The 27,195-nt window shown below is 43.8% G+C and overlaps 1 protein-coding gene across 1 annotated transcript in view; it reads left to right on the forward strand.

The window, feature by feature from the left end:
- Nucleotides 1-27,195, forward strand: part of LOC114608321 (kalirin-like) — a 473,938-nt gene that overhangs the window by 205,131 nt on the left and 241,612 nt on the right. Inside the window, exon 6 of the mRNA XM_028752277.1 lies at nt 24,590-24,664. Within this exon, the coding sequence (XP_028608110.1) occupies nt 24,590-24,664 (75 nt within the window). The remainder of the gene's footprint in view (nt 1-24,589; nt 24,665-27,195) is intronic.

Genomic DNA, 27,195 nt, shown 5'->3' on the forward strand with positions numbered 1-27,195 from the left:
GAGCCCCCATTCTGATGAAAGACTGTACACGAGAAAGCAACAGAATTTGGGATTGTGGGCTTCTGGAGAATGTCTGAGGATGTGCAAATTTATTTGAAATAAAGTACATCCATAAACGTATTTGGGAATTTGCTATCAGTGAATTCCTGCTCTGGGGTTAGAGGATCTTTGCTGAGACTTGAGGACTCATATATAGCAGTGGGTCTTGGCTCTGTAGCTGTGATGTGGACCAGCTGGAAACCAGGCTCTTGCAATGGGCAAGCTGCAGCCAGCTGGGGCCCAGTGATGGGGCCAGGCAGGCCAGGTGCAGGGATGGAGCAAGAAGTGTTTCCTGTCACATCTCATCACTTACACCCAGCCCCGTCTCCTTCCTTCTGTCACATTCAGGAGAAAACACCGCAGCTTTGGTGCTAGCTGTGTGGGAAGTGTGTTTGGCATGTTTTCAGTGACATGAAATGATTTTGAAATTTTAAATTAGGGAAAAATCCCCATTGTAGAGATCTGGAGCCTTCCCTCTAGGTGAACAATTGTGAAAAATAGTGAATCTCTCTAGAATCCTTTAGCCAGAGCTTGGACAATGTGGTTTTGCTAATGCCTCCTCCCCCTCCCATGGCATTTGCCCTGTCTCTGATTAGTTCATTGACAGATATAACCAAGACCTCTCTGGTAGTTTTGGCTTTATCACATGTTCTTCACTGTTCACATCTCTTGCCTTCTGGTAAAGAACATAGAGTTGCTGCCTTAATTCTGAGAAGCTTCCAGAGTTTCTGTGGCTCCTGGTTCCACCATGGTCCTCCAATGCTGTCCTGCTGCTGCTAGCTGGCTGGCTACATTTCATTTCCAGGGTGTTGTGCCAGCTGGCAAGCAGAACCAGCAGACCTCTCCAGTCTCAGCTTAGCTTGGTTCCTTTACTCCCTGACAAGTTCTGGTGGTGGCTTGAGTTCCATTAATGTTTTATTCCCTGCCCCTTGGAGCTTTGATTGGGCCCCTCTGGGGAAGTCCCTTTCCTCCTTCCTTCTGGCTGCAGCAGGCTGGGGCTGGAGAGATCACTTCCTTTCCCAGAAACCTGGTGTCATCTGTCATCCAGCTTCCAATTAGCTGAAGCTCCATGCAGCAGTTAGTTTGGAGGTGCCAACATTCTTCCTGACCAGAGCTGTAAAGTGCCCAGGGACAGTGACAGGCTGGCTTGTTATTCTGAACTGAATGGCAGATTTCTCATTAACCCTTTCTCCTGAGCTCTTTAGCAGAGCTTTGGGCCAAGATAGATCTGATTCCTTTATGTTCATTGGTAGGGCTGGAAATTAAAACCCAGGGAAACTGGAAGTTTGTTCTTGTAGTCAGTTTGGAGCCGAGACAAGCTGAAACCAGTGTCTTACTTTTTGACTTCTGGTGCTTCTCCCTCAAGAAACCACTGTACTTGGTGACAGCAGTAGTTGCTACAGCTGGTGCTGCTGCTGCTGGAGAAGGGAACTTGAGGGAGCCAGGTGGCAGCTAGTGTTTCTTCATAGGCACTGACTTAGGGGCTCCCACAGAAGAATGAGAAGGAGAAAATACTAGTAGCAGGACAATAATAGCAAGCAGGCTATGAGGTGGTGGGTATATCCTGGGAGCCCAGCAGTTCAACAGTGAGTCCTTCTGTGTGGCAGATGAGGATTCTGATAACAGAGAGGATTTGCCTTGCAAAAAGAGCCAGTATTTGGCAATTTGCCTGCCTGCCTTCCTCAGAGTCCTGCTAGATCTATTAAAGCTGCGTTCAGCCTGGAATCCTCTACATGTCCTCTGTCCTAAGTTTTTCCTTTACCTAACTGTATATGGGTCAACTTTACTTAGATTTCTTAGCGTCTTTAATTGTCTTAATTATCATGATAGTTTTGTTTGCTCATATGTTCTTGTGAGTATTTTGGTTCAGTTCTGGCAAACATACACTTCCCTAGACTTAGGAATGTAAATCTAAATACAGACAACAGAGTCTATATGTTTAAATCATTTCCACTGAATCTATTGGTCATTCAGCTTTGGGAACAGCTCTGGGCTACAAGCTGAGACAATAAAGTCTTTATTTTCACACAGGATTATTCTGCATAGGTAGATTATTTACTTGAAAGGAAGAGTAAATTCAGGCTAACTGCCCCCCAAGTGCTCCATAAGTGCCTGTAACAGTTGGCTGCCTATCAGCTCAGTTCATGTCCAGCTAATTAAGAGGCACTTTGATTCAAGAAGGTAAATCTTTTGCCACCGATCAAAGAAAAAATTCCAAGTATTCATCATTGGCTTTGAAACACATCATGTGACTGTTATCTTCTGTTTTGGATTATCTGTGCCTCTATATTAAAGTGTTGAGTGAAGGTAGAATGCTTGCTCATTACAGAAACAAATGGGGCTGGTGGAATGGTTCAGTGGGTAAGGGTGCTTACTGCCAAGCCTGGAGACCCAAGTTGGATCCTGAGAACCCAGATGGCAGAGGAGTTGTCTCCTGACCTCCATAAGCATGTTGTGGCGGCCATGTGCAAACACATATTCAAACACAAAATGAGTAAATACCATTTTAAAATCCCTAGTTTTTAACTTACCTTAAGTGGTCTATGATACCTTCCCCATCCTCACTTTACTTCCACTGTAGTCTTCACCCCAGCTTCCCAGCTGAGCTGCCTTCTGTCTAAACCCAGTGTGGTCCTCCTAGCTGCTTCTCATTAGCTATTGGTGAGCTCCCTAGGGAGCAGTCAGAAGTATGTATTGTCTGAAGGGGGGGCATGCTTCTACCTCATCCTTCTTGTCTGCCTAGCATTGACCTTTCTTTTGTACTGATGAAGTCTCCAGCCAAGGAGCATTGGCCTTTTACTATTCTTGAAATTTCAGCCAGATAGAGAGCCTCTACTACCACAGAGTGGGGCCCGTTAGGAAGCCTAGGCAGTGATGCTTCTAAGGAAGAAGAAAAACCCTCCTGTTTGTAGCAGTTGCTGATCGCTATTGTGTAAATAGTTGTGTTATAGTGACTTTATCAAGATACCAACCTGTTTATCAACCGGCTGGAGAAAAACTCTGAAAATAAAATTGTCTCTCTGCTGCAAGCATGACCAGGCTCTGAGCATCACCAGTGCAGTAGCTGCTTCCTTCAAGGAGAATTCCAATCGGGTATGGAGCTTTACACAGATGAAGAGCATCAGTGCTCGTCCTACTTACCTGAGTTGTGTGATGTTGGGTAAATTATTTATTGTGAGCCTCAGTCTCCATGTCTGTGTGATGGAAATATCTCAGGAAATAATATCTGTGTGAGAGGATTTAATGAGATCCTTTCCTTTCTGTTTCCAGCTTTGGAGAAGAGTGAAGCAGTCGATTATTCCCCTCCTTGGTTCAGTGGAGGTGCTGAGGAGAGGCCAGCAGATGAGTTTTTCCTTGTGGGCCATCTGGATAGAGACACTCCATGATAGTTGATGATGTAGCCACAGCCTGTCTAGGAGAGGCCGAGGCGAGGACTAATGTTTGGGAAACAGAACGATCATAGGACTTGATGTTTTGATCATTCCCTAGAATGTATCTAGGGCTTTCCCAAGTGTCTGTGGGAGGTGTGGTCCTGGGTGAACTCTTAAGAGAGTGTAAAGTAGCTAACTACCATCCTTTGTTATCAAAGCCTTTCCAGGCTTTTCCTCTCCTGTGCTCATTCGGACTCTCTCTGAGTTCTGAAGTGTTTGCACCCAGATTACTGACATACCCTTGTTACTTTTAAGGAGATTATAATTATACAATATAATAACATATGATGTACAGTTTTGAAATAGAGCTAAAAAGCAGTTCATAGACTCCAACATTAGTAGTCTACCAAAAATTATGCCAATAATGGCAGTGCTCTCTGCTTACTGCTCAGAACAGACTGGCAGCTAGAAAACTGTAGGTTAGCAGTGACGTATTAGAAGCTTATGTGTCACTCTGTGACTCATCACAGATCCCTACTGGTCACAAGAAAGGCCCCAATCTGTTACTGCTCAGTGGCTTTGCTGTTTCTGCGTCTTAGAGTTCCCTGGAACATTTACCTCTTGTGCTAGAGGACAGACTAAACATGGAAGCTGTGGTGAGGGATGGCTTCACCCATGGTCTTAGATACAATATACACACAATGTTCACATTGTATCAACTAAAACAGTCTCCGGGCTCTTACAACCAAAGATTTTTATAGCCAAATTTTTTTTTTTGTTTTTTGTTTTTGTTTTTTGTTTTACAAGCTGGGAAGTACAACAGAGTTGCGTGCTTCAGAGCGGGAAGTAGGCACTAGTAGAAATAGCTGCTACATGCATGGGTATAGTTCATCCAAGGTCACCAGAAAGAATTGTTTGTGCTTAGCTCTAGGGCATTCTGGATAATGTGGCACGCTGAGAAGTACAATCTCATTCTCACACTTAGGCTGAGAGCTCATCTAGGCTGGGTTATGGTTGTTGACTTTATCTTGTTCCACAGTTTTCCAGGGTTGGAGAGTTTCAATTGGTGCACTGGCTGTTTGAAGTCAACACTTGAAGTCAGTAACAATATTCACTGTTGTGTTCATAATTTTCATGTAGTCAACACGGGGCAGATGTTTACATGGACCTTTTTCATTTTAATTCAGCCAGTCATCTGAAATGCTTCAGATGATTTTTTGTGGGTTGTTTTAGTCACTTTCCTATATGATGAAAACCAACTTCCTACCTCAGAACGAGATCTGACTTTCAATGGGTTTGGCAGAGTGTCAGGTGGGATACTGGACTGAGAAAGGGGTGAACAGTCAGCACTGAGAGTCTGAGGATTCAATGTCCTTTACAAAGACAAGCTTCCTTCTGTCCAGCACTTCTGTCCAAAGTGGTCATTATACAGTGCCATCAGAGTTCACAGGGGTGAAAGACAGTCAGAACCAGAAAATCTTCACACTACTGGACCATCACTCCATTCCTGTTGAAGTAACTGGGGCCACAGAGTCTAAGATGCCTTTCTTTCTGTCTGTTGCCAGGAGAGGGGCATGGTAAGGGGTGGTCAGCTGGCTGGGTTTCAAGGCCCGATGTATGCCATAAAGTGCTAACTGCAGGACTCAGCAGAAACTCACTCAATCTTGTTACTCTGTGACTCCACAAAGACCTTGGATCTGGGGCTCATTCCAGGCACATCAAATATTATGTTTTAAAGTGTAGCAAGCACAGCTAGGTTCCAGTCCTGAAGAGGTATCTGTAGATGTGTCCTGACCAGAGTGATCTGGGTACTGCATGATGCAGATCCATACATAAGAGGCTTCATGAATATACTTTAGAGTGGAATGGACCTGCTTCAGATCCTGACTTCATTCTTTTCTAGCTCAGTGACCTGGGGTAAGCTATTTGATGTCTCTAATCCTAGATTTTCATCCACTAAATGGAGGAAATAATATGTATCCCTAAGAGAATGGGAAGGGATGAAACACATGCATGTAAGCACCAGGGAGCAGTGCCTAGGTAAGAACCTTCAGTAATTGGCTAGAAGGCATCTATAAGTCGAACAAAAGAAGCCAGAACAGAGCCACAGCCAGGAGGGACTGGGAAGCTAGAAGCTAAAATTTGGGGGTTTGTGATGCTTGATTTGCAAAGCCTGCTGCTGCCCCAGCTGAGCTTTCCACAGACAGTGAACTATGAGGCTGGACACGTGCTTCTCCCCAGCTAGGTGCCTATAACATGGATAATAGAGCCTTCAAGTCAGCCCACATCCTGGCCATTCAGTGTCCTCAGAACTTTCCACTTCCCAGTCAGAGGGCTTGCCCTTTCTCCTAGAGGCCTGCAGCATAATTATCATGCATTGTCTTCTAACTCACAATAGCTAGACACACAACATTCCCTAAAACGGTAGGATGAGGTTTGCCCTTTACTCAAATCTTAACGGCTGGAAGGTTGAACATAAGTGGTCTTGACTTTGAGCTTGAGATGCTGTGATTCCGGAGGGCTGTTGTGCCTTGGGAAGGGGGTGGCCTTGTCTCTAAGACAGCTGGGATGGATTATAGAATGAAAGGGGTGTCTCCACAGATCTTATAAACCTTACATGGGGGTTGGGGGGGCAGAACCGGACTGTTGCTAGGAGAGGAGCTTTTGAGCAGTGGTGACGGGGCTTTGGGTCCCTGCTTGAGGAGGACTCTGTTGTAAAGGAAGATGGAGAAAGCAAGAATGCAGGGGGTTTGTGTGCTCAGGCTCCAGACCAAAGAATGCAACTTCAGATTGGAGAATGCAAAAACCAAGGAAGAACAGGAAAAGGGAAATGCCCCAAATTGTTTCCAACTTCAGAGCCATACTAGGTACCACAGGTCATCTGCTCTGTGTGCCGTAGGGACGGCCTCTGTGCCACACACTGTCTCTGTGAAGCTGGTCCTGAGGGCCTCCTGTGTCCACGAGGCGTGAGACTGATGACGGGCTTAAAGTTGGGACATTAGAACCAGACCAGTTCTTCTGTCTACACTGCTCTAAGATGCTTCAACACCTTGGGCCACTGGATGCCACTGAGAACCCATAAACACAGGAGACTGTCTAGAACTCAGGAAGACAGAACAAAACTCACAGAAAGTTTTAGACTTGCAGATTTAACCTTATTAATAGACAAAATTGAGGAATCTTAGGTTTTGCACTAAGCAGCAGCAGTAACCTTGGGCAAGCCCCACAACCCTCTGGTCTTTAGTTCGCTTATCCATAAACAATGTGGTCATAACATCTCTATGGAGTTTTTTGGTTCCAAGTATTTCATCCTTGTTTGTTCCTCTGACATATCATGATTGTGCTTGAGTCCTGTCCCAAGACTCTGTCAGACATCCCAGACTTTTTCCAAAGGCAAAAGGGTTAAGAAGGTAGAATTTGGAGCAGAATGGGCATAAGTTCATATCTTGCTCTTATTCCTAGTAGTCAGGTAACCGTAAGCAAGTTTTCTAAGCTTCCCATGTCTCCTTCTCTCTGCTGTAGCATGCTGGTCTTTCATGAGCTTCCATTTAACTGCACAGGGTTCTTTTAGGTTTAAATGAAAGAGCATGAGTAAGACACTTAGCTCAATGACTAAGAATCTAGCAACTTCCTGGTAAATGCTGGTCCCTCTAATTTATTGATTTTTAGAATGTTCTTCCTCTCCTGCCACCTCTGGAATCATGTATCCTATAGTGTATGGTTTGGAGTAGTTTAATGAGCAGTAGATTCTTTCCTTTCTTAATGATACAAAAGCTAATAGTGCTTGTTACAACCCATTAAATGTGGCATTGCCCAATGTGACTTCACCCCGAGGGTCTCAGTCCTCCATGGGGATGCCACCTCCACTAGCTTCTTCCGAGATTTATCTCTTCTAGAGCAAAGCAAAATTAGGGAAAGAAACAGCTGGTAAGAGACCGTCTCAGCCATCATCTTGTCTGGCTTGTGTGGCTTCATTTTTACTATTGTTGAAATAGAGGCCAGAGAAGAGAGGAATGTGGAAAAGACCCCACGGAAGCCTGGCAGTTTGGATTTCTCACCCAGAGCTCTCATGCAGTCCAGCAGTCCCTCAGTATGACTGCTGTGCTCGTGAAGCTGGGACCCAGTTGGATAATGAGTATCTCTAAGCCTGTTTATGGGTTTTTGAGGAACACATTTCCCATGCCAGCGTCCCAAGGCTGAAAAGACTAGATCATGGACCAGTCTTCTATTTTCACACCGAATCATAGAGTTTCAGAGCAGAGCTATAATGCTCTCACCTGTGCAGTAGATAGATTTGCAAGGCACGATACTCTCTGGAGGCAGCATATTTCCTCCTGGCTCTTTGTCTGCCGTTTCAAGAGCTGACGGCATGTGGATGACTGTGTCTTCAATTTGAATGGTTTCTGCAATCTGACTGCTCCCAGGTTTACACAGCTGAGCCAAGTGACAGATCAATCACACAGTCCAGACACGTCATTGATCCACTCATTCGCTCCATCTCCGCGCCCTGCTAACACCTGCCACCTATTAGGCGTAAGTACACATGCAACCCCAGTTAATAGTCACAGTGGCTTAAAGAGGTTACCGGCACATACATTTTGCAGATGGTAAAACTGAGGAGCATGGTGATTTTTTTAAGGATTTTGATTTTGACATTGATGAATCTTCCAGGTGACAGATAGCGATATGACATTTATGAGCAAGGGAAAACTTTATAGCTGAAAGAAGAAGTCTTAATATTGAAATCACAGTATGAAATGCTTTATACTATAAACTGTGAACAAATACAGAGCCAAAAAGAGAAAATCACAGTGTGTGATTCTAGTACTGGAGGCTGAGATGAAAGGATCACTGTGAGTTTGAGGCTAGCCTGGAATACATGGAAGTCCAGATCAGCCTAGTCTACAGAAGTAACGTATCATCTCAAAGAAAAAGCTCCCTATACCCCATTAGCTCTCCACATTGATGGTGCCAGCCACTCGTTACTGAGCCAGAAAGACAGAGCTGGAACCTTTGCTTTGTCTCATGCATCATCAGAACTTCCAGGGTGTGAGAATAACCATATGGTCTGGTCTTTTTCTGGCTTCTGTAAATAATAAAAATTTCTCCTTTGGTTCTTGTGATTGATTATATATATTTGAAAAGCTATGTTGATTGAAGTCCTTTATATCTAGAAATTTCTAAAACATATTTTTATTGGTAATTTAAGACATTGTAGATAGAGCAGAGCAAGTGTAGTCTTGCTTGCCAAGTGCTTTTTCCTTGGCTGGAGTGTCCTTAGTTCCTTGGGTGATGTTCCTTGTTCCCTGCATTGGGCTATGGGCATCTGAAGCCACTGGGCAGGGTGTCTTGTCTTTAGTATGATGGCTACAGCTACACCCACTCAGTTTACTGACTGGATAGAAAGACACCATGGAACACAAAGGTTGGTACAAGGTTTAATGTTTTCCCTGAGAAATTCAAAGTTTCCTTGCTTTGTGGAGATTTGTTTTCCCAAGAGGGAACCTAAGTAGTTACCTTCCCACCTAGGCTTTTAGCCATACCAAAGCTACTGAAGTCCCAGGCTCATCTGTCAGCAGCCGGCACTCTGGTTCCAATCAGAAAATTGGATCAGCCTTCAAAAGTTAAAAATAATCCTTTTTTTTTTTTAATAAACAAGGGGATGAGACAGGGGACTCTTGCTTCTTCCCTAGGTCCATGTGCTTAAAGGAAGCCATCTTGTGCCTCCCTGGATGCTGTATCTGTCCTTCATGGCTCTGAGTCATCAACGGCTGAGCTCTGGTTGACTTCATCCTGTGCTGTTTCCCATTCATTTATTGTGCTGGACACTGACTGACCTCAGGGAACTCTGCCTTTTGTGATGAGTCTGTCCATCTATAGCAGAGCTGTTAAGAGAACCACAATGCTATACCGTCTTCTGTGGTCTCCAGTACAGCAGCTAGTGGCCACTTGGTTTTTTTTGGATGTTTTATTTACATTTCATATGTTATCCCCTTACCCCATCCCTCCCCCAGCTAGTGGCCACTTTTAATGTGACTAATATAACTAAAGGAGCAGAACATTAAACTTCATATAACTGGAGTTGTAAAAGCCACACATGTCAGGTATGAGAACTAGCTAGCAGTGCTCTAGGAAACCGTCAGTCTGTCCTTATAATCCACTGTGCACACGGCAGTGGTGGGGCACTCTGTGAATCAAGTGCACGAAGTGGAGAAGGCTGAGCTGTAGTTGCAGCTCGAAACTCAACATGTGACTTTGAGCTCCCTCTCAACACTGGTCTCAGGTTCCCTTTCTGTAAATGAGAAAGACTAGAAGCTTCTGGAGGACTTTGTGTCTCTGATACCTAGAGTCTGCTGTTTCGATCCTTGATGGGGTCCTCTGGAATGGTGTATTTCGTTTGGTGCTGTGAGGGGGAGGATGTCTGATGCCTGCACTTAGCTCACTGGCATGGGCTTGGATGTACAGCTATTTCTGCATGCGGAGAGTGGGAGGAGGCGATAAGAAGAGAAACGTTCCTCCAGGAGCCCTGGGAAGGCATTTGGTGCAGGGTAGGGATGCCTCCCAGATGGAGGTGGTACACTCTTGAGTGTGGTGTCGAGGTTGGAGGATGCATTCAGTTGGCAGAATAGAAGGAGAAAGGGCTGGACTAGATGAACCATCAAGAGGGTCTTCCTAGGTTTGGCCCATTTAATGTGCTGGGATAATCCCAGACATGGGACTTCTGGGGAAAGTACCTTTGACTATTTTGATCCAGATTTTCCCCTGCTTTGAGAACTATGTTTTCTGTCTTCTTCAATTGAGAACAGGAAGTCAATTACACAGTTACTTGGCATCTAACTCCACATGTACCCTATAGACTAAGACCTATAGACTAAGAGATGAGGGCTTTAGTCAATAGTCCCATGTACCTGAGATACCAGGGTGGTGGAGGTGGGTGTAGGTTGATTCAGGTTTCATTAATCATGCTACTGAGGCAGGCTTTCTCATCCCTGAGATGCAGTGGACAATCTTTAGATAAGCCCTTAAAGATATGATTTAAGGTCAGAAAAGCACAAGAGCAATAATTGCTTTCACAGAAATACCACAATATAAGACATAATAAAGCTAATGTGCTACTTTTGGAAGGGAGCTGTAGTTTGCAAATATTTTACCTTGAGTTGGTTTGGTTCTTCTTTAGGCAGCTTTGAAATCTCTACCTGGAGAAGGTCAGTTCAGAGAGCAGCTAACCCAGAGTTGCTGAGTTGGTAAGAGTTGAACCCTAATCCTTCCTGTCACTCCATGTACTCCATGAGGGACACAGGCCGGAAGAGCCAGGAGAAGGTGGCCACCCAGAGGAGCAAGCCCTTACCATGTAGTGGACGAGTATTCTAGCAACATCCAAGCTAGAATGGAGAACATGCTGTGATATTGAGTGGGGAAACAGATTGCTCTTCACTAGATGCAGTTGGGGGGCAGCTGCCTGTACCCTCTTCCAAGTCCCATTTCCCTGAAGCCTGTCATGAGACAGATTTGGAGGCATGGCAGCAGCACAGGTTGGGAAGAGGTAGCCTCTCCTCTCTGCTTTGTGGTACTTTAGCTCACTGGTGAGCATGGACTACCAAAGTCCCCTGGATTTTAGTTGTTCTAGGAAAGGGACTGACAGACTCCTGGAGCCCCACTTCTTCTGGAAATAGATCACAAAGACCAGCTTATAGAACATGCCAGTAAGTTGAAGAACAGACAAAGATTGAGAGGGCAAAGAGATCAAACATGAGGATTACATTACATTTCAAAATGAAATGTGACTCACACATAAAGCTTCACACATGAACGTGATGTTCCAACAGAAGTCCTCATTGCATGATGTTTAAAATCAGCTAAACATGTTCTCTTTAAACACTGACTATTTCTGAATGACAAGAGCTCTCAGGGCCTTTTTTCTAGCTTCTCAAGGTAAGTAGTTTGCCAGTCTCTGTAATCTGCTGCTGCTGTTGAGCATAGCCCACCAGCTTGTTTGTTCCCACCTAGCTGTACCTTAGTACTTCTGATCCTTTCTTCCCTTCACGTTCTCTCTCCCATCTTTGGTTAATCGTCATTCCACTTGGCTTCCAAGAAATCAACATATGTAACCATGTGGTTCTTGTCTTTCTGTGCCTGCTTTATTTCACCTGGTAGGTGATCTCGGTATAGTTTGTATTGTCTCAAATTGCTGGGTTCCATTATTTTTATGGCCAAATAATATTCTATTGTGAATCTGTTTTTAGTCTTATTTATCCTTTCATCGGTTGATGGGCACAGTTTGCTTTCATTTCTTTGTTATTGTTGAAGAATGCTGCCCTGTACCTGAGAATGCAGGTATCTCTTTGACATTACTGATTTCCTCTCCTTTGCATTTATAACCAGGATCATAGGGTAGTTCGTGTTAAAAAGTTCTAGGAACTTCCACACTGTTTCTCATAATGGTTAGACTGATTTATACTCCCACCAGCAATGGACAAGCGTTCCCTTTTCTCTGTATCCTGATCAATACTTGTTATCTTTAGTCTTTAATTTTTTTTAAATTTTATAATCCATTACCCAGTTTGTGCCATGTATAAGCTTTTGTTCATATATGTTAGTTCTTCCTGGTGTAGTCATTCACACTGCAGCAGGTGGTACTTAGTTATGATTTTGATTTGCGTTTCCCTCGTGTTTGGCAATGCTGGTCACTTTTAATACGTCCACTGGCCATTTGTATATCTTTTGAGGAATGTAATTTAGACCTATCTCCCGTTTTGAAATCAGTTTATCTGCTAGTGTTTAGTGATCCAATGAGATTGTAACCTTCTGTGAGATGTGTCATTCGGAAATATCGTCCTTCATACTTTAGAACATCCTTTCCTTTGTTGTGCAGAAGGTTTTTATTTGTTCTGATCTCATTTGTTTAGTTTTGCATTTGTGTTTTGTGCCTTTGGGAACACGTAGAAAAGAGGAAGGGAAAATGTGAATTTTCAGCCTGTTCCTTCTTTGCCTCCCTCCCTTCCTACTTCTCTCCCTCCTGCTCTCTCTCACTTTCTGCCTACCTTCTCCTTTTCTGAGACAGTTTTTTTTTTAGTTTGTCCTCAAATTTGCAATCATCCTGATACAGCCTCCTGACTTTTGAGATTACAGAGACACACTATTGTGTACAACTTGACTATTCATATAGTCTTTGTGTATTTTTAAAAAGTAATCACTTTGCTATATTTTCAAGGTGGAAAGTTTAAATCTATAGACAAGTGTAAGGAAGATAGTCCACTATCCCCTGACTCACAGCCCAGAGGTCATCCAATTATAGCCGTCTGCATCCCATCAAAGCCCCAACTCAGAAGTTAAAAAGTAGTTGATGTGCGCATTCTTACCCAGTTCAAGCCTACACATGCAGTGCTTGTATCATCTGCATCCTAACATTTAATTTACAGACTGGGTGTGTTACTTCTGTGAGATTAAAAAAAGGACTTAAACTGTGTATTGCTATTCCATTGGTATCAGTTTGTGTTGTCTAAACATTCTCCTCCCACGGATCCTTGATAGATACCAAAAGAGGATTCACTGGGTATTTGTTGTACCCAGTGTCATCACTTTGAGTCACAATACAAAACTAACTTCTGGAAAGGTATGGCAAGTTTGCCTCTCCCGGCAGGGAGAGAGAGGATCAGGGAGGTAACTGTGCCCAGGGCGGCTGAGGATTCTTACCTTCTCCAAGTCTTGTAAAACTGTTTTCGTTGCTTACACTGTATTTCTCTGAGTATTAATTAGGTTGACTATTTTTGCAACCATTCCTTATCTGTTTCCTCCTTTTCTGAAACTCATACTCATATTCTTCCAACGCTGTTCAAACAGTGAGTGATATTCCCAGCTCCTCTTTCCTGCTTCTTACAGCTGCGTTCTCCAGCATCTCATTTTCTTGGTTAATTTTGTTCATAATCTTAAACATTTATATAGGCAAGTTCGTGTTAAATGGTCGATATTACTTTTGTCTGTTCCACCTTTTAATAACTGTGGTTTATAAAATACCTTTTAAGATCTAGCAGGATAAGTCCAACCATTATTTATATTTTTCTAAAACATGTTTAAGTATTTGCATGTATTTGTTCTTCTAGCTGAGTGTCTGGTTGAAAATCCCACATTCATACATAGCCTGTACTTAGAGACTCACTCAGCAGGTATTCACTATGATAAATGGCTCGTAAACAGAAACATGTTGATTTTATTGAATCCTTAACATTTTAAACTCTTGGTGCAAACTCTATTTGCATCCATGGCAAATCTTTGATATTTAATGAAAAATGAAATTTTTATTGCTTATTTAAACTTTGTCTCCATTAGCTGTAGAACAACCTTATCTGTGATAAACAGTACATTTTTATTTGCCACAAAATTATATCTGAGAGAACAGATGTATAACAGTTGTCCTCAGCTTTAATGTTTGTCTTTAAAATGTCACTCACAGATGTTATCATATCCACAACTTAATTATTAAACATTTACACTATATGAAAGTTTAAAGATTCTGTATATGAAAGATTAACGCACAAATGAAGAAATTTTTTTTTATAATTCTGACAATAAATAAAAATTAAATATAGAAAAACATTTAAAATGTTAATAAAATTAGCAATAATAGCACATTTCAGAAATAATCACTGCGTATGTTATCTGTATGTGGTTTTTATATAGACATAAACCCATTTTATGCAAATAGAATCAGCTTATACCTTTTATTCTATAATCTGTTTTTCCCATTTAACAATATACTGTGGTTTATTCAAAGTAGTTATTCTTAGTGTTATAGTTAGCAGCTGCTTTGAGTGGATAGATCTTTGCTTATGTAACCAATCCTCTGTGGTTAAAAATATAGTTCACTCCTGATCTTGCAGTAGTAGAAAGCTGTGTGAAACATCCTAACTTTACAACATTACGCTGATCTGGTCTTAGCATGTAGTCTGTGTGCAGGACATATGTGTGCATTCATTCATCAATGAGCATAGAAATCTCATGGCCTCTTGGTTCTGATAAGGACTCCCTTTTGTCTCAGGAAACTGGAAAAGAACAAAGCAGAACAGATGTAGATGCTCTGCCTAGATTACTGGGGACAGTATTGAGATCGTTTCAAATATCATTCCGCAGATTGTCTGAGCAACTTTCAAGTTGATGTTCCTGGTAGCAGGCAGAAGTTAGGGTCTGAAGTATGTGTTCTATATGAATAACAACGTAACTGCTGCCATTTTCCTCTATGACCCCCTCTTTACAACTGCTTGACAGTTCAAAGCTAACCAAGGGAAAGACCTATAGGCCACGGCTTCCTGAGGTTTCTCATTCTTTTTCCCTGCAGGCAGTTCTGGTCTCCTGTGGGGCTCTGAAGTTGCCTACAGGTAATGTTCTAGACAGTAATTCTGCTTTTAGAGGATATTGTCAGTAGGCATGCTTCTCAGAAATGTCAGCTGGGCTGCATGTCTGTGTGGAACACAGATTCATAGGGACAGAGGAGGACTGGAGATAAGGAAGAAGCAGCAAGGCCAGCACATGGAAATGTGGTCATAGAATTCCAGAGAAGCCGTGTGGATAGGACTCTGTGAGCAGTATCACTTACAGATGTGTAGCGGGAAGGTGACGAACCCACTTTTGCTCTAGCTTTGTGAGTTACTCCATTCATTAACATTGTGTCACTTTTTGGCCTCTCTCCTTATCTTGGCCATGTGCCAGCTTGTGCTGAGTTCCAATCTTTGTTACTCTGGAGGAGGTTCAGGCCAGAAGAAAACTTGCTCTGACTTCAGTGCCTTCTTGTCCTGTCATGTCAAGGACTTGCTGGCGCTCCCACAATCCTTTGCCTTTGATCCACTTGCTGGTGCTCCCACAATCCTTTGCCTCTGCTCTACTTGTTGACATTCCACAGTCGTTTGCCTTTGCTCTGCTTCTGACACTCCCACAATCCTTTGCTTCTGCTCCACCTGCTGCAATTTCATCACTGGGTCCATTCATGGACTGCAACTTTGGCTGGTTATCTTTTTGTGAATTTCTGAATATTTCCCCCAATACTTCTGTAATGTGTTTCTTATATGATACTGAAATTACATGTCTGACTCCCCCCCCAAACCAAAATTTCCTTGCCACTAGGCACCTTATATTATTCCTACAATAATGGTAACCTTGTTTGACTTTTCAAACAAATATTAAATTCAATTAGGCATGTTTAGGTGACTAAGACAAAAATCTTCATTAGAGATTTAAAATTTGCTTAAAACTCTTAAGAATTGTTTCAGGGCCAACCCATCCACTTCAGACATGGTTAACTTGTTGACTTATAAATCCAGACGTGTGTTAAGTGATGTACAGGGTTCGTACCACTTTATTGTTATGGAAACTGAGTGTGTGAGCACACATGCATGCATGCAAGAGTTCCAAAGGCCTTTCCTAATCTCTGCAATTCTTTGAACACAATACCTTTCAAGGCTTTTGATTCTCTGTAGTAATCAGCAATCCTCATTTGCCTATGTTTTTACAGCATTCCACTACACTTGTTCATCCTCAGGACACACCGTACCATGTCTCTTCTCTGCTGCTTTCTCATTTGGCTCACATATTCTGGGACAGACTGGACAGCAGCCACGTTGAGTGGCAATCATACACGACTTCAGAACCGAGGACAGCGGCACGTCTGCCTGGGAAAGGGAGGGTGCTTTGGTTTGCAGAGGTTCCTTTAACTGCTGGAAGCTTGGATCTGTTCCTTCTCACCTGCTTCTGCTCTGCCTTTAAGCCTACTTATTACTGTGACTGTGACTCTTGTGTCCAGTCTTTGCTGGTATGTGTGACATTTCTTCCCCTCATGGGATATAATACAGCAGCATGGAGTAATCTGAAACAGTGGAGGTGGGGCAAGGAGAAGCCCTGGGCTGAGCACTGGGACTTCTCTGTGACATTCCCATGAGGATCTCTTGCCTTGAGCTGCCCAGATGGCTGCTGGGCTGTTGTCATCTATTTGTTTTTGTTTTGTTTGCTACTGTGTGCATCATGTCCACGTTTCAGGACATGGGACACAGACAGGAAGAGAGGGTGTGGAGAGACACTGGGCCATTTCAGGTTGTGATGTCTGATCAAGCACCCTCTGTTATGACATAGTTGAGGCTTGCTTTTAGTGTCAGTAACTGATATTTTGCTAAGGAGGAGGAGGAGTAACCAAGAGTGAGAATCCTAAGGAGCAAAGCAAGCCTTTTACGTGTCTAAACTGTGACAGCACAGGCCTCTAAGGTCTCTATAAATATAATAGCAAATATATTGCTAATATTCAATAGCTGTCTTGTATTCAGCACCAGTAGCCTCGTGTTCAGTGTTATTACGGAACTCACATGCAAGAAGATTGTTCAGTGATACGAAAAAGATAGCAAGTATTTAATCCTCTCCATTCCTAGCATGTGGCGTGAACACTTTACGTAACCTGATGAGTAGAATACAGGAGAAGGTGGCGTGTGGACAGAGGCACTTCTGAAGTGGTCACGTTCTGGTGTTTGTGTCACACTAAAGGATGCCTAATTCTCAGGGCCGGGAGGGAGAGTGAGCCTGTGTGAATTGCATTTGAGGTCTCAACTCCAGATACTATTAAGTCTTGTGAAGAATAAACAGAAACAGTTTGCTCATTAGCTGGGCTTAGGGAGGTGTTATCCACATATTTAAAGTGCTAATTATTAGTGATCTTTAATAGAGCTAATTTAGCAGTGGTGAGTATTACACATTTTTTGCTTTTCAAAAGTAGCCCATTAGCCAGGCCTTTATATCTAATGTTGACTTTAAACGTTTATATTGAAATTGGCGACAATTAGAGTCCACACGGAATAACGGGAGGAGTATAAAGATGAAGGTGGAGGCGAGAATCAGCAGAAAGGGTGCACAGGAGGGAGAGGAACAGCAGTTGGTGCCTCGGCGTGGAAGGTTCCAAGGCTCTGTGGGTCTGCAGGGCTCAGTCCCTGCAGCTAAGCACCAGCTGTGCTCCAGGCCCTGAAGCTACCTGGGTAAGCACATGGCCCTGCCCTCAGGAATCTTGCTAGGGTCTAGTGAAAGAGGCAGTGGACAGTGAGGAATGACCTGCCTGAGACTGGAGGAGCCAGACCAGCCTGGTGTAGTGGAAAGTCAGAGGTGCCGAGGCAAGGGACGAGCACTTCAGTGTACAGAGAGGGCTCCTCACATTCAAGGATATAACCGAGTTAGGAGAAGATAAGCACTGCCTCTTTTTCATAAATTCTGCATACCCTGGTTATCTTCCCAAGACCCTGGTTACTGCTTCTCATTGTATAGGACTGGTCACTTGGTTTAGGAAAACTGAGTATTTACAAACTGCCAGAAGAGGAGGCCTTTGTTTTCCTTTCTGTGGACATGGAAAGCACTCTAGCAGAGGACCCCGAATGAGGACCTTTGCTTGGGACCTTTGCTTTCATGACCAGAGAGGAGAATTCTGCTGCATGGTTTCCCTTCATACCTGCAGGGTATGGAGACAGAGTGTCTCCAGGAATGCTTGACATTTGTGGGTGGTGAGGATGAGGAAGATGCCTGGGTCTTACTCATATGCATTCATGCAGGCTGGGGAAAGGCTTGTGGGGCTCCATGCTGTGCTATGTTCTCTTATTGACTTGAATCTGCCCTCTCCCTCTCTGCCAGATGTACATCTCTCAACACATACTTCCTGTCTCGGTGGTAGCTGTTTTAAGGAGAGCTCCAAGAAATATATTTATATTTGCTGGGGTTTTCCAACAGGCCACTTCCTCAATAGCTCTTTCACATCTGTAAGGAGAGAAAAAGACTCACTTGTTCCATTTCTGCACAGGCATGCGTGTGGTTCTCTTCAGCTCTCTTTTTGTTGCTACCCCCATTTCTACTGCCTCCCTTTTCTTTCTTATGTTGTTAACTTAGGAAAGAGAAGAACTGGGAGAGGGGAAGCTGGAGATATTACCTTTACCACTAATAGGTTCTCTGTCATCCCTGGCCCCATTATAATGTCTTCTCCTAAACCATCTATTCACCATGTAAGTCTGTTCCAATTATGATTCAGTCCTATAAAACATCTTCACAGGGCCTTACACAAACCACCACCTGGCCTGGCTGGCTCCTGCAAGTAACTCAGAACAAATATCTTAACAGGCTCTCTTTGAACTCAGGGGAAGGTCAGCAGAGACATCTACCACCAGCAGCCTTCTGCCTCAACCACAGATCAGGAATGACTGGAGGTTGATGTCAGAGCTTACTTGGCACAACCCTGTTCTGAGCCACAGCTTTCCCCTAGGAACAGCCCAGGTACTCCTTTCTCTCCCTGATCTCCTTCTTCATGCAGCCCGGCCCAACTCTCTACCTCCCAAGGCATGTGCAGATTCCTCTGGGGAGCAACTTCCAGGAATCAAACCATAATGCTCCCTGCTCTGCCTCCTATACCCTCCAATCTGTTTTCCTCTTCAGCAGGTAAATGCTACACATCCATGGTACAAGGCCTAGGCCCCTTCCTATCTGTCTTCTGCTCTTCCCTTATTCAAAACCTGGTCTAGATACTCTCCTGGAAGAGCCTGTCCTGCCCATCCACCTCCAGCTCACCACTGAAGTCACTGTGTGTGTTCAGTTTTGCTTGATATCTCCTGAGTCTCCTGTGTGTGACAGTGGGGGAGGAACAATGAGTATGACAAGGGCTTTTCTCTGGAGGTGTCAGGATAAGTTAACAGATGTGAAAGGAAAACACGTAAATGCCATTCAACAGTGATAAGGAACAACTGGGTACAGCTCAACTTGATGGAGAGATCAGGGAAGCCACTCAGAAATGATGGATTTAAGGGAGATTTAGGATGTAGAGTCAACATGATTGAATGTCCAAATTGAAAAGCGTGATGGAGAGATGAATGTCTAGGATGCCATCCATGTTTCTGTTCGAGCACCTCAGTGATGGGCAATACCCATCATCAGGCAGTGTGGATACTGGATAGATAACACCCGTCATCAGGATAGCACAAATACCATGTGGCTAGGTGGAGAATGAGGGGGAATGATGAAGTTATTTATCAGAATCTCAGGATCTTGACTTTTATTCAGTCTTCTGGATACCCAGTATTAGGAGAAAGTGAGCACTGGGCATTCTGGGCTGTGAGTTACCAAAGGGCAGAATGTGGGTCTTCCCCTCACTGGGAGTTTTGTGAAATGAGTCCCATGTACTCATGGGTATGGAGCTCTCTTGGGTTAGCATCTTTCCTTTTCCTGTTTCCTGTCCAGCATTGCTTGGTGTTCAAGGCTTTGTAAGTTGGGCATCAGCTGGGATAGAGAGGCAGAAATTGGCTGTCCTGTCTTCTGGGATCATCTCAAAGATGGTGTTTTGGTCTGCAAATATGATTACTGAAGAATTCAGATCTCAGAAAATAAGAAACTATTTTCGTTGTGAAATTGACACATTTATTGGATGAGAGAATGGGTTAAGGCACCACATTCTGAGCATTGGATAGCCATGGTTTATAAACATTTATGCACTCCCAAAACAAGACACAGTCCAGTCTCAATGGCCTGGAAGATGAATTATTAATACACATCTCCTGGATAACCTTTATTACACCATGGAACATAAATGATGGATTACAGCTAAGACCTGAATATCTGAAACCCTGGACAAGGGAAGGAATCTTCTCATGGTGGGACAGTGCAGGCTTAGAGCCAATAATAAAAACCTCGATTAGACTAGGGTTCTTCACAATGTGTAACTAGAGTCACCTGGGTTCTGTTTCTAATGTAGTGTTTGGTTCTATAGGTTTTGAATGAGACCTGGGATCCTGAGTTTCTAGCAAGTTCTAGATGGTAGGTGATAGCCATTACTTTGAAGAGCAAGACTATGGGGCTAGCTATTGGAAATCCTTTCAAAGTGACACCAAGTCACTAACTTACATGCTGCACAAAATAAATGTGTCTTTCTACTGTGTGCCCTAAGAACTCATTTAGCCAACACTGGTTTGCGTATGATTCTGATGTTTCCCTCTTCTCAGGATCATTCAAAATGAGTCCTTATGTATTTACTATGTGCTAGGTAAGTCTTGTGTTAGACTGTGGTAATACCAAAACAAATAACTGGATTTTGCTCTCCAGGGGCTTCCAAGCAGAGATAGACAGATATGCCAATAGGAACATGTGTTGTTATTAGAGACATGATGTCATCTGCACAGAATACAATGTTATAGAATAGAGAGAAGAGGGGGGACCTGAGTATTGGAAAGTTCGTCATTTTAGTGGAGGGATAGGGCTCAGACCCACTTGAAGCAATGTTGGAACACTTGTATGCTCACTCTTAAATAAGTGCAAATTGTGGAAGTGTGACTGAAAACCAAAAGGAAACAGAAAGCCATCCATGGGTGTCCTGGCAGCCCACACCTTTGAACACTCACCAAATCTTACTGAGTTGTTTGTTTCTGTGTTTGTTTCACTCAGGATTGCTTTCTGAAGGAGATCGGCATGCAGCCCAAGTACTCTGCTTCTTTAAGGGAAACCACTGCTTTCCCAGGGCCAAGAACCATGGGCAGGGCCCATGGCACAAGGCCCAGCTTGCTCTTCCTTAGGACTAAGAAGTACAGGCTGGATGCCAGAGTGAGGACCAACCATTAGTGCTTTACATTTGAGAAGCAGTGAGAAGGAAAATATGAGGAGAACCAGGCAGCAATGGGAACATGTTGTTTGAGGTGCAGGGCAATGAGGAACAGACACAGGGCTGGGAGGAAACGTGAACTGGAGACTCTTGGGAGGATGGTGGTGGCAATTTTTACTTCCTTAATATTTTTACTTCCTTAATAGATGCAGAGCATTTCAACTTTGCTAACTAACAGAACAGCAGGCTTGTAATTCTGACAGCAGCAGGACATGAATGTGGTGGGCTTAGCACTGAAAGCTAGCCAAGCATGCCTTTGTCCTTAAGAGAAAGCACAACACCCACATTGGGTCAGGCCCATAAGGGTTCCTGCTAACTTGTTTTGTTTTCCCTTGTAGGGAAAAGGAGGAGCTAAGGGCTTTTGTTTCTTCTCAGGCTTTCTATAGAGGTAGTGAAGGATCTACTGTCCCAGCAGGCTTGTCTTAAGGAAAAGGCCAGCCTGCCATTGGTCTAGTGTTCACAGTCTAATAATGCTATTGGATACACTTTGTGTCAGAAAGAGCAGTTGGATGCAAGCTGCCTCCTGCAAGGCATGTGTACTTATAGAAGTTCTGTCATTTTCTTCCATTTTGGCAACTGGTCTACCTGAAAATATCCTAGCCTTGATCCCAAGAAAGAATGGCCCAGCAAGCCAGGCAAGTTGTTCTAGTTTTTACAAAGCACAGTGAGACTGAATGAAGAATTTGCTTCCAATGCATCCTTTCAAAACATGTTGATAGTGAGAGGATTGTGAAGTATAAGATTGTGCTGATATGTATGGAGAATGAACTTAGGCTCAGGGCTTTAGAGCTGAGAGACAGACACCTTGGAGCTCATCTACCAGGACCACTAGTGCTTGTATGACACGTGATGCCACTGTCCTCACGTAGCTCATTTTTAGGAAGGGCTAACTTGCACTTAGCCATTTATTCTTTCATCAAATATTTATTGATCATTTACCAGGAGTCTACCAGGATGTGTACCTGGATGTGTACAGTACCATAGTGACAACATGTTCCAATTTCATTGGTCCTGTTTGAGTTATCGGTCAATGAACTTGCCCTTTATTATATATTCTAACAGCTGGTTTCACAAGGTCCCTGGGGGAATTGATCCATAGGCTCTTCAGCCAGTGCAAATAAGTTTTATATACAAGGTCACCAATTTCTGAGCCCCTAGGCTAGTTAGTTTAGCTGTACTTGGCTTTACATAATACATGTATTGTTGAAAAGTTATTTGTAATTCAATTTTTGGCAAATGAGAAACTAATTTAAACCACTAAGGGAACTTTTATTTTAAAAGCCCCCCAAGCAAATGCTTTTATAATGTGAAAAGTCTTGTTGCTACTGCTGGGAATGATTACTTCCTAGTAATGGATTTAGTGAATCTGGGTACTTTGGGAGTTCTTGTGGTGGGCACACAGTCAGGCATACAGCCCAGCAGTCATCAGAACTGACTGGGAGGCCTCTGGCCAAGGAAGTGGAAGCCTGAGAATCTTAGAAGAGGATAGCTCAAGACTGACATTTACCAGAGCCCATGATCACCAATTACATGGAGGACATGCTTACCATCCTACAGGACCTGAGAAGGAAGAGATGGGGAAAGATGAGACTAGGGCATCCCTCTCTGCAGATGAAACTTGGTTGGACGTAACATACCCAATCCTTTTACTAAGTTGCCAAGGCTGGCTTTGAACTTGCCTTGACTTCCTGAATAGCTGGGTTTATGGGCCTGGCACCACCAGGCCTGGTTTACTTTGAACTTGTAAATAATCTGGGAAAAGATGGATAGAATTTATTTTTTTATATTAGTTTTTCTATAGAAAGTAAATGTGCATACTCATGCGAGCAGAGTATTTAAAAACTGAGAACAATGTATTTCACATGTAAAAACAGGCTGTTTTGATACTGTAATGTCTTTTTCCACAAACAGTTCTAGAGTTAAAGATGGTTGAGAAGCTAAAAATGTTTCCTTGCTGTGTGAGGAAGAAAACAGAGCAAAGCAAAGCAAACAATAGGAACTACGTGTGAATTTTGTAATAATTGTTGCTAATTAGTCTCTTTCGTGAGATGTGATAGTCGTTGGTGTGGGAGATGAGGTTTGAGCATGCCTATCTGAAAGAACTAGGGGCGGAGCTAGAAAACAAGGCTGTGTCTTTGAAGTCAGAATTCTTCTTCCTTGTCTTTCTTCCTTCCTCACTGCCGCTGAGTGAGCCTGCAGCTACTACTCCACATCATATACTGTGTGTCAACTTCTGAAGAGACGTAATTGCCGAATAAAAGGTTCACTACATCAGGGGAACATAAAAGAGAAGAAAGAAATGAAATAGTCAGATACTGGAAATGTGATTGGGTTTAGATTATGATCTCTAACCTTGGGTCCTGGCATTTGGTGACACATCGCTTCTCTTCCTTGGTTGGGTGTGCACAGGGCATGAAATTTCCCCTTTCCTGGGCCAGTGAGCTAATTCGTGCACTGTTGGTAAAATTCATATGGTGTTGAGAGACTGAGAGATAGAGACTAGCCTACCCAGCATGCAACTCTTCTTTGTAGGTTTCAGACTTGGCCTCACAGCATGTGGGTGTGTTCGTGGCTCCTGGCTCTATTGTACTGAATTGATAACCCTTCTTGCTTTATGAGATCCATTGTGTGATGTCTTAATGGTAATATACAACAGAGTCCTCAATTACAGCTCCAAGGGCATGAGTGTGGGTGGTTCCCTTTCAGAGTTCTGTAAAGCACTGGAGTTAACTGCCAGGTTTACAGTGGTCTAGCCTGAGGTTGTGTGTATGTGTGGAAGCTGATCCTCCTTTCCCCTGCTCCTCAGACTGGGCTGGATTGGCCTTTGCTTTTGGGACTACAGTTTCTCTAGATGAATCTTTCTTTTCCAGTTTTGGGAAGCTCTGGTGTCTACCTTCACCTCTCTAACAGGAACTTGGCTAGGCACAGGAAAATACTTTACAACCATAAAGCAATACTTAAACAACCAGACAGAGAAAGTGCACTTTCTCAGAAGATTGAGGACTGGTGGTAACATTGGGGGGGGGGGGTAATATGGATTACCATCATCAAATTGGCTTCTGGCTAACAGATTTTGGGTATTTTTCCCATTAAGAAAATGAAATCTAATAGTTTATCTGCAAGAAGATATCATTCGGGGTTCTGTAAACTACTTTAACATCTGAACTAACTCACCGGTACATACTATATGCTGTCTGTGTGTGACTCTCTGCTAGGCACTGGAAGTATAAACATGCTTTGAAGCATCTTGCCATCTTCAAGTTGCTCAACAACCACAGGGCTGCCTGTTGTCATTGAGACACACAGGGTTTTGTACTCACTGGGAGTGACCTGAGCTTTCCTCTCTTGAAAAGGACCAAGAGAAGAGAAGAAGGCTTTAACCCCATCACAATGGGGACTCTCCATGTGTTAGGCTGGGCTGCAGACCTACACAAGCCAAGATGATGGGTCTACGAGGCTGAGGGTGGGACCTTGTGGCCTAGCTGATATGTACCTGACATCTTTATTCTCTTTCCGTTTTGTTGTCCCACAGGATCTTTTCGGAATGATGGTTTGAAAGCTTCTGATGTCCTTCCTATCCTAAAGGAGAAAGTGGCCTTTGTGTCTGGTAAGTATGCTTCCTTGTCGTAGACCTCAAGAAGGAGTGTGTGTGCGTGTGCGTGTGTGATCATTCACTGTCCTCTGTGAAAGGAGATGACTTAACAGTTAGGCTTCTCGTGGCTGCTTCCTCCCTCCAGTGACAGGCAGAGGAAAGGGGGCCCTGACCTCACCTGGAGACTCTGGAGGATGCTTGCAACAACAGGCAGGTCCACACATAGCTCACAACCCTACAGTCTGATTTGCTCTCTCTGCTGGGGCCACTGGAGCTCTGGGAGAGATTCCAGAAGGAAGAGCAAATCCACCCTACATGTTCCCCAGGGCTTCCTGGTGTTTCTTAGTGGGTCACTAACAGGAAGGGTTTTTGTTGTTGTTGCTATTTGTTTCTTTGTTGTGGTTATTGTTTTGTTTTTTGGGGTTTTTTGTTTTGATTTTGGTTTTTGGTTTCTCCTCATTTGTTTTCTTAGCAAATGAAAACAAAAGTGTTTGTATTCTCAAGTTTTGCTCTTGGTTTATTTGTTTTGTTTTGTTTTGTTTGTTTGTTTTGTGAACCCCCAAATATTTTTCCTTACATCTCTCAGCATCTAATTTGAGTATTTGCTATCTGTAGCCTTCAGGCCAACTACTGCTTCTTGTAAATAGTTATCTTAGACCTAGCCATTCATCTTTTATTAGGTAGAATGTATGTTTCCCATGACATCACAAACTTGGTGGCTGAACTGGACTCCTTCTTGGTCAGAACTTGGCAGTTGGAGCTGTACAGAGAGTAACCCTGCATACACCTCGTAGACAGAGCCTTTGTTTCCAGATAGTTTTTTTTTTTTTTCTGAATGACTGGCCATGGAGCCATGGGCCACGAGGGAGCTTGCTTCCATAGTATAGTAATTCACTCCATAGGCACTGCTGGCTCAGCTGACGTGCGACAACTGACACAGAGGGAAAGGAGAGGAGGAAAGGTCCTCTGTGGGAAGGGAAACCATATTTGAGCTCTCTCCACCTTATCAGACAAGGGAGGCCAACAAGTCTGTGTGGTATGGGAGGGGAGGCAGGCATGTGCTAGGTGCACAGGAGCCGTTGTAAGCTGCTGGGTGCATTCTGTAGCAGTGGGTCGGCTGGTATTTTCTCATACTTGTTGCTGTTAAGACAACTGAGGTCCAAAAACTGCCTTGCCCTATTTATGATAAATAGTGAGCCCCTCATCACTAAAGATGTAAAGGCATAGCAGAACATCCTTCGAGAGGATCCTGCGGTGTGATTCCAGCATTGAGACATGTATGTGACAAAGTAAACTAGGATTTGGAGTGCCCACTAGATTGTAGAAAGACCCTGTGTGGAAGTCCTGTTGGTCTCTGTGTATTGATGTGCCTTGGGCCCCACAGTCTTGATTCCTAGTACAGGTTTATAGCCTTCCTTCTGTTTTATGGCCCTTTGTTAAGATGATGTCTTTCTATCCTTTGGGTGTCCTGATGATGCCGCTGTTTATCTCATGTCAGATGGTTTCCTTCCAAGCCTTTCCCATACCTTCCAGCTTGAGCCTCTCCTCTCCTTCCCAAGTTATAGTCCACTTCCCCTCCTCCAGAGGCTCTTTCAGCCCTAGCCGATCTCTTCTGACACCATCTTGTTCAGCATCCATTCAGGGACTGTGAAGACAGACATAGTACATTCTGATATGAGAACCCTTGTTTAATTGTTAGTGGTCTAGTTTTCCTATGTAGTTCAATTGGATGTGAATGGGGACCGACCAGCCTGGGAAAGCCCAATAAGAGGTAGGGAGTTGTCCTTACTGAACTCATGGAGGAGTTTTCCAGGAAGGCAGTCAGAGACGAGGTAGGTAGGTACTGGCAGTGTGCCACTCACTGCTATGTTCCTGAATGAGCTAGGCCTGACTCATCCATGCTTGCCTGGTCAGGAGCTTCTGAGCTTAGGGAACATCGCCCTCTGTGCCCGGGAAGGGCGCTGACGGTGATTGGGAGATGACTGACTGCACCTAAGAAGGAAAACAAAACCTGACTTCCCTATTCTGTACACGCTGAGTCAGGAAACACAACACGAAAATAGAACCAAGCAGAGAAATCCGAAATGTGTGGCAGTCACATTTCCTTCTGAGAGCAAGGCCAGGAGCACGGTAGGCAGAGAAACAGACCATTTGTTGTGCCCGCCCTCCTCTGCCAGCATTGCAGCTTTGACCAGGTAAAGCAAAACATGTTACCATGACAACAGACATCTGGAATAGTCCAGGACAGCCCAGCCACTTCTGCATGCAGGCATGTGGGTGTGTATGTGACAGTGGCTGTTTCTGTCCCTTGGTGTGCCTCTGTTGTCCTAGCCTTGATCTATCATGCTCCATGGCTCACAGCTGTGGGGTTCTGGTCTTCCACTCACAGCACCCTGATCCCTTCTTTCTGCCCATCCCTCCTGTGTGGGACCCACTGCATCCCTGGGATCTTCACATGCTTACACCCTGACTTTGGCCTCCTTCTGGTGATTCTTTTCTGGTTTTGAACCCTTGTCATCTTTCCCACTGTTCTCAGTGATGCTCCA

The sequence above is a fragment of the Grammomys surdaster genome, unplaced genomic scaffold (genome assembly GCF_004785775.1).
Source record: "Grammomys surdaster isolate TR1022 unplaced genomic scaffold, NIH_TR_1.0 125889, whole genome shotgun sequence".
NCBI classification, from domain to species: domain Eukaryota; kingdom Metazoa; phylum Chordata; class Mammalia; order Rodentia; family Muridae; genus Grammomys; species Grammomys surdaster.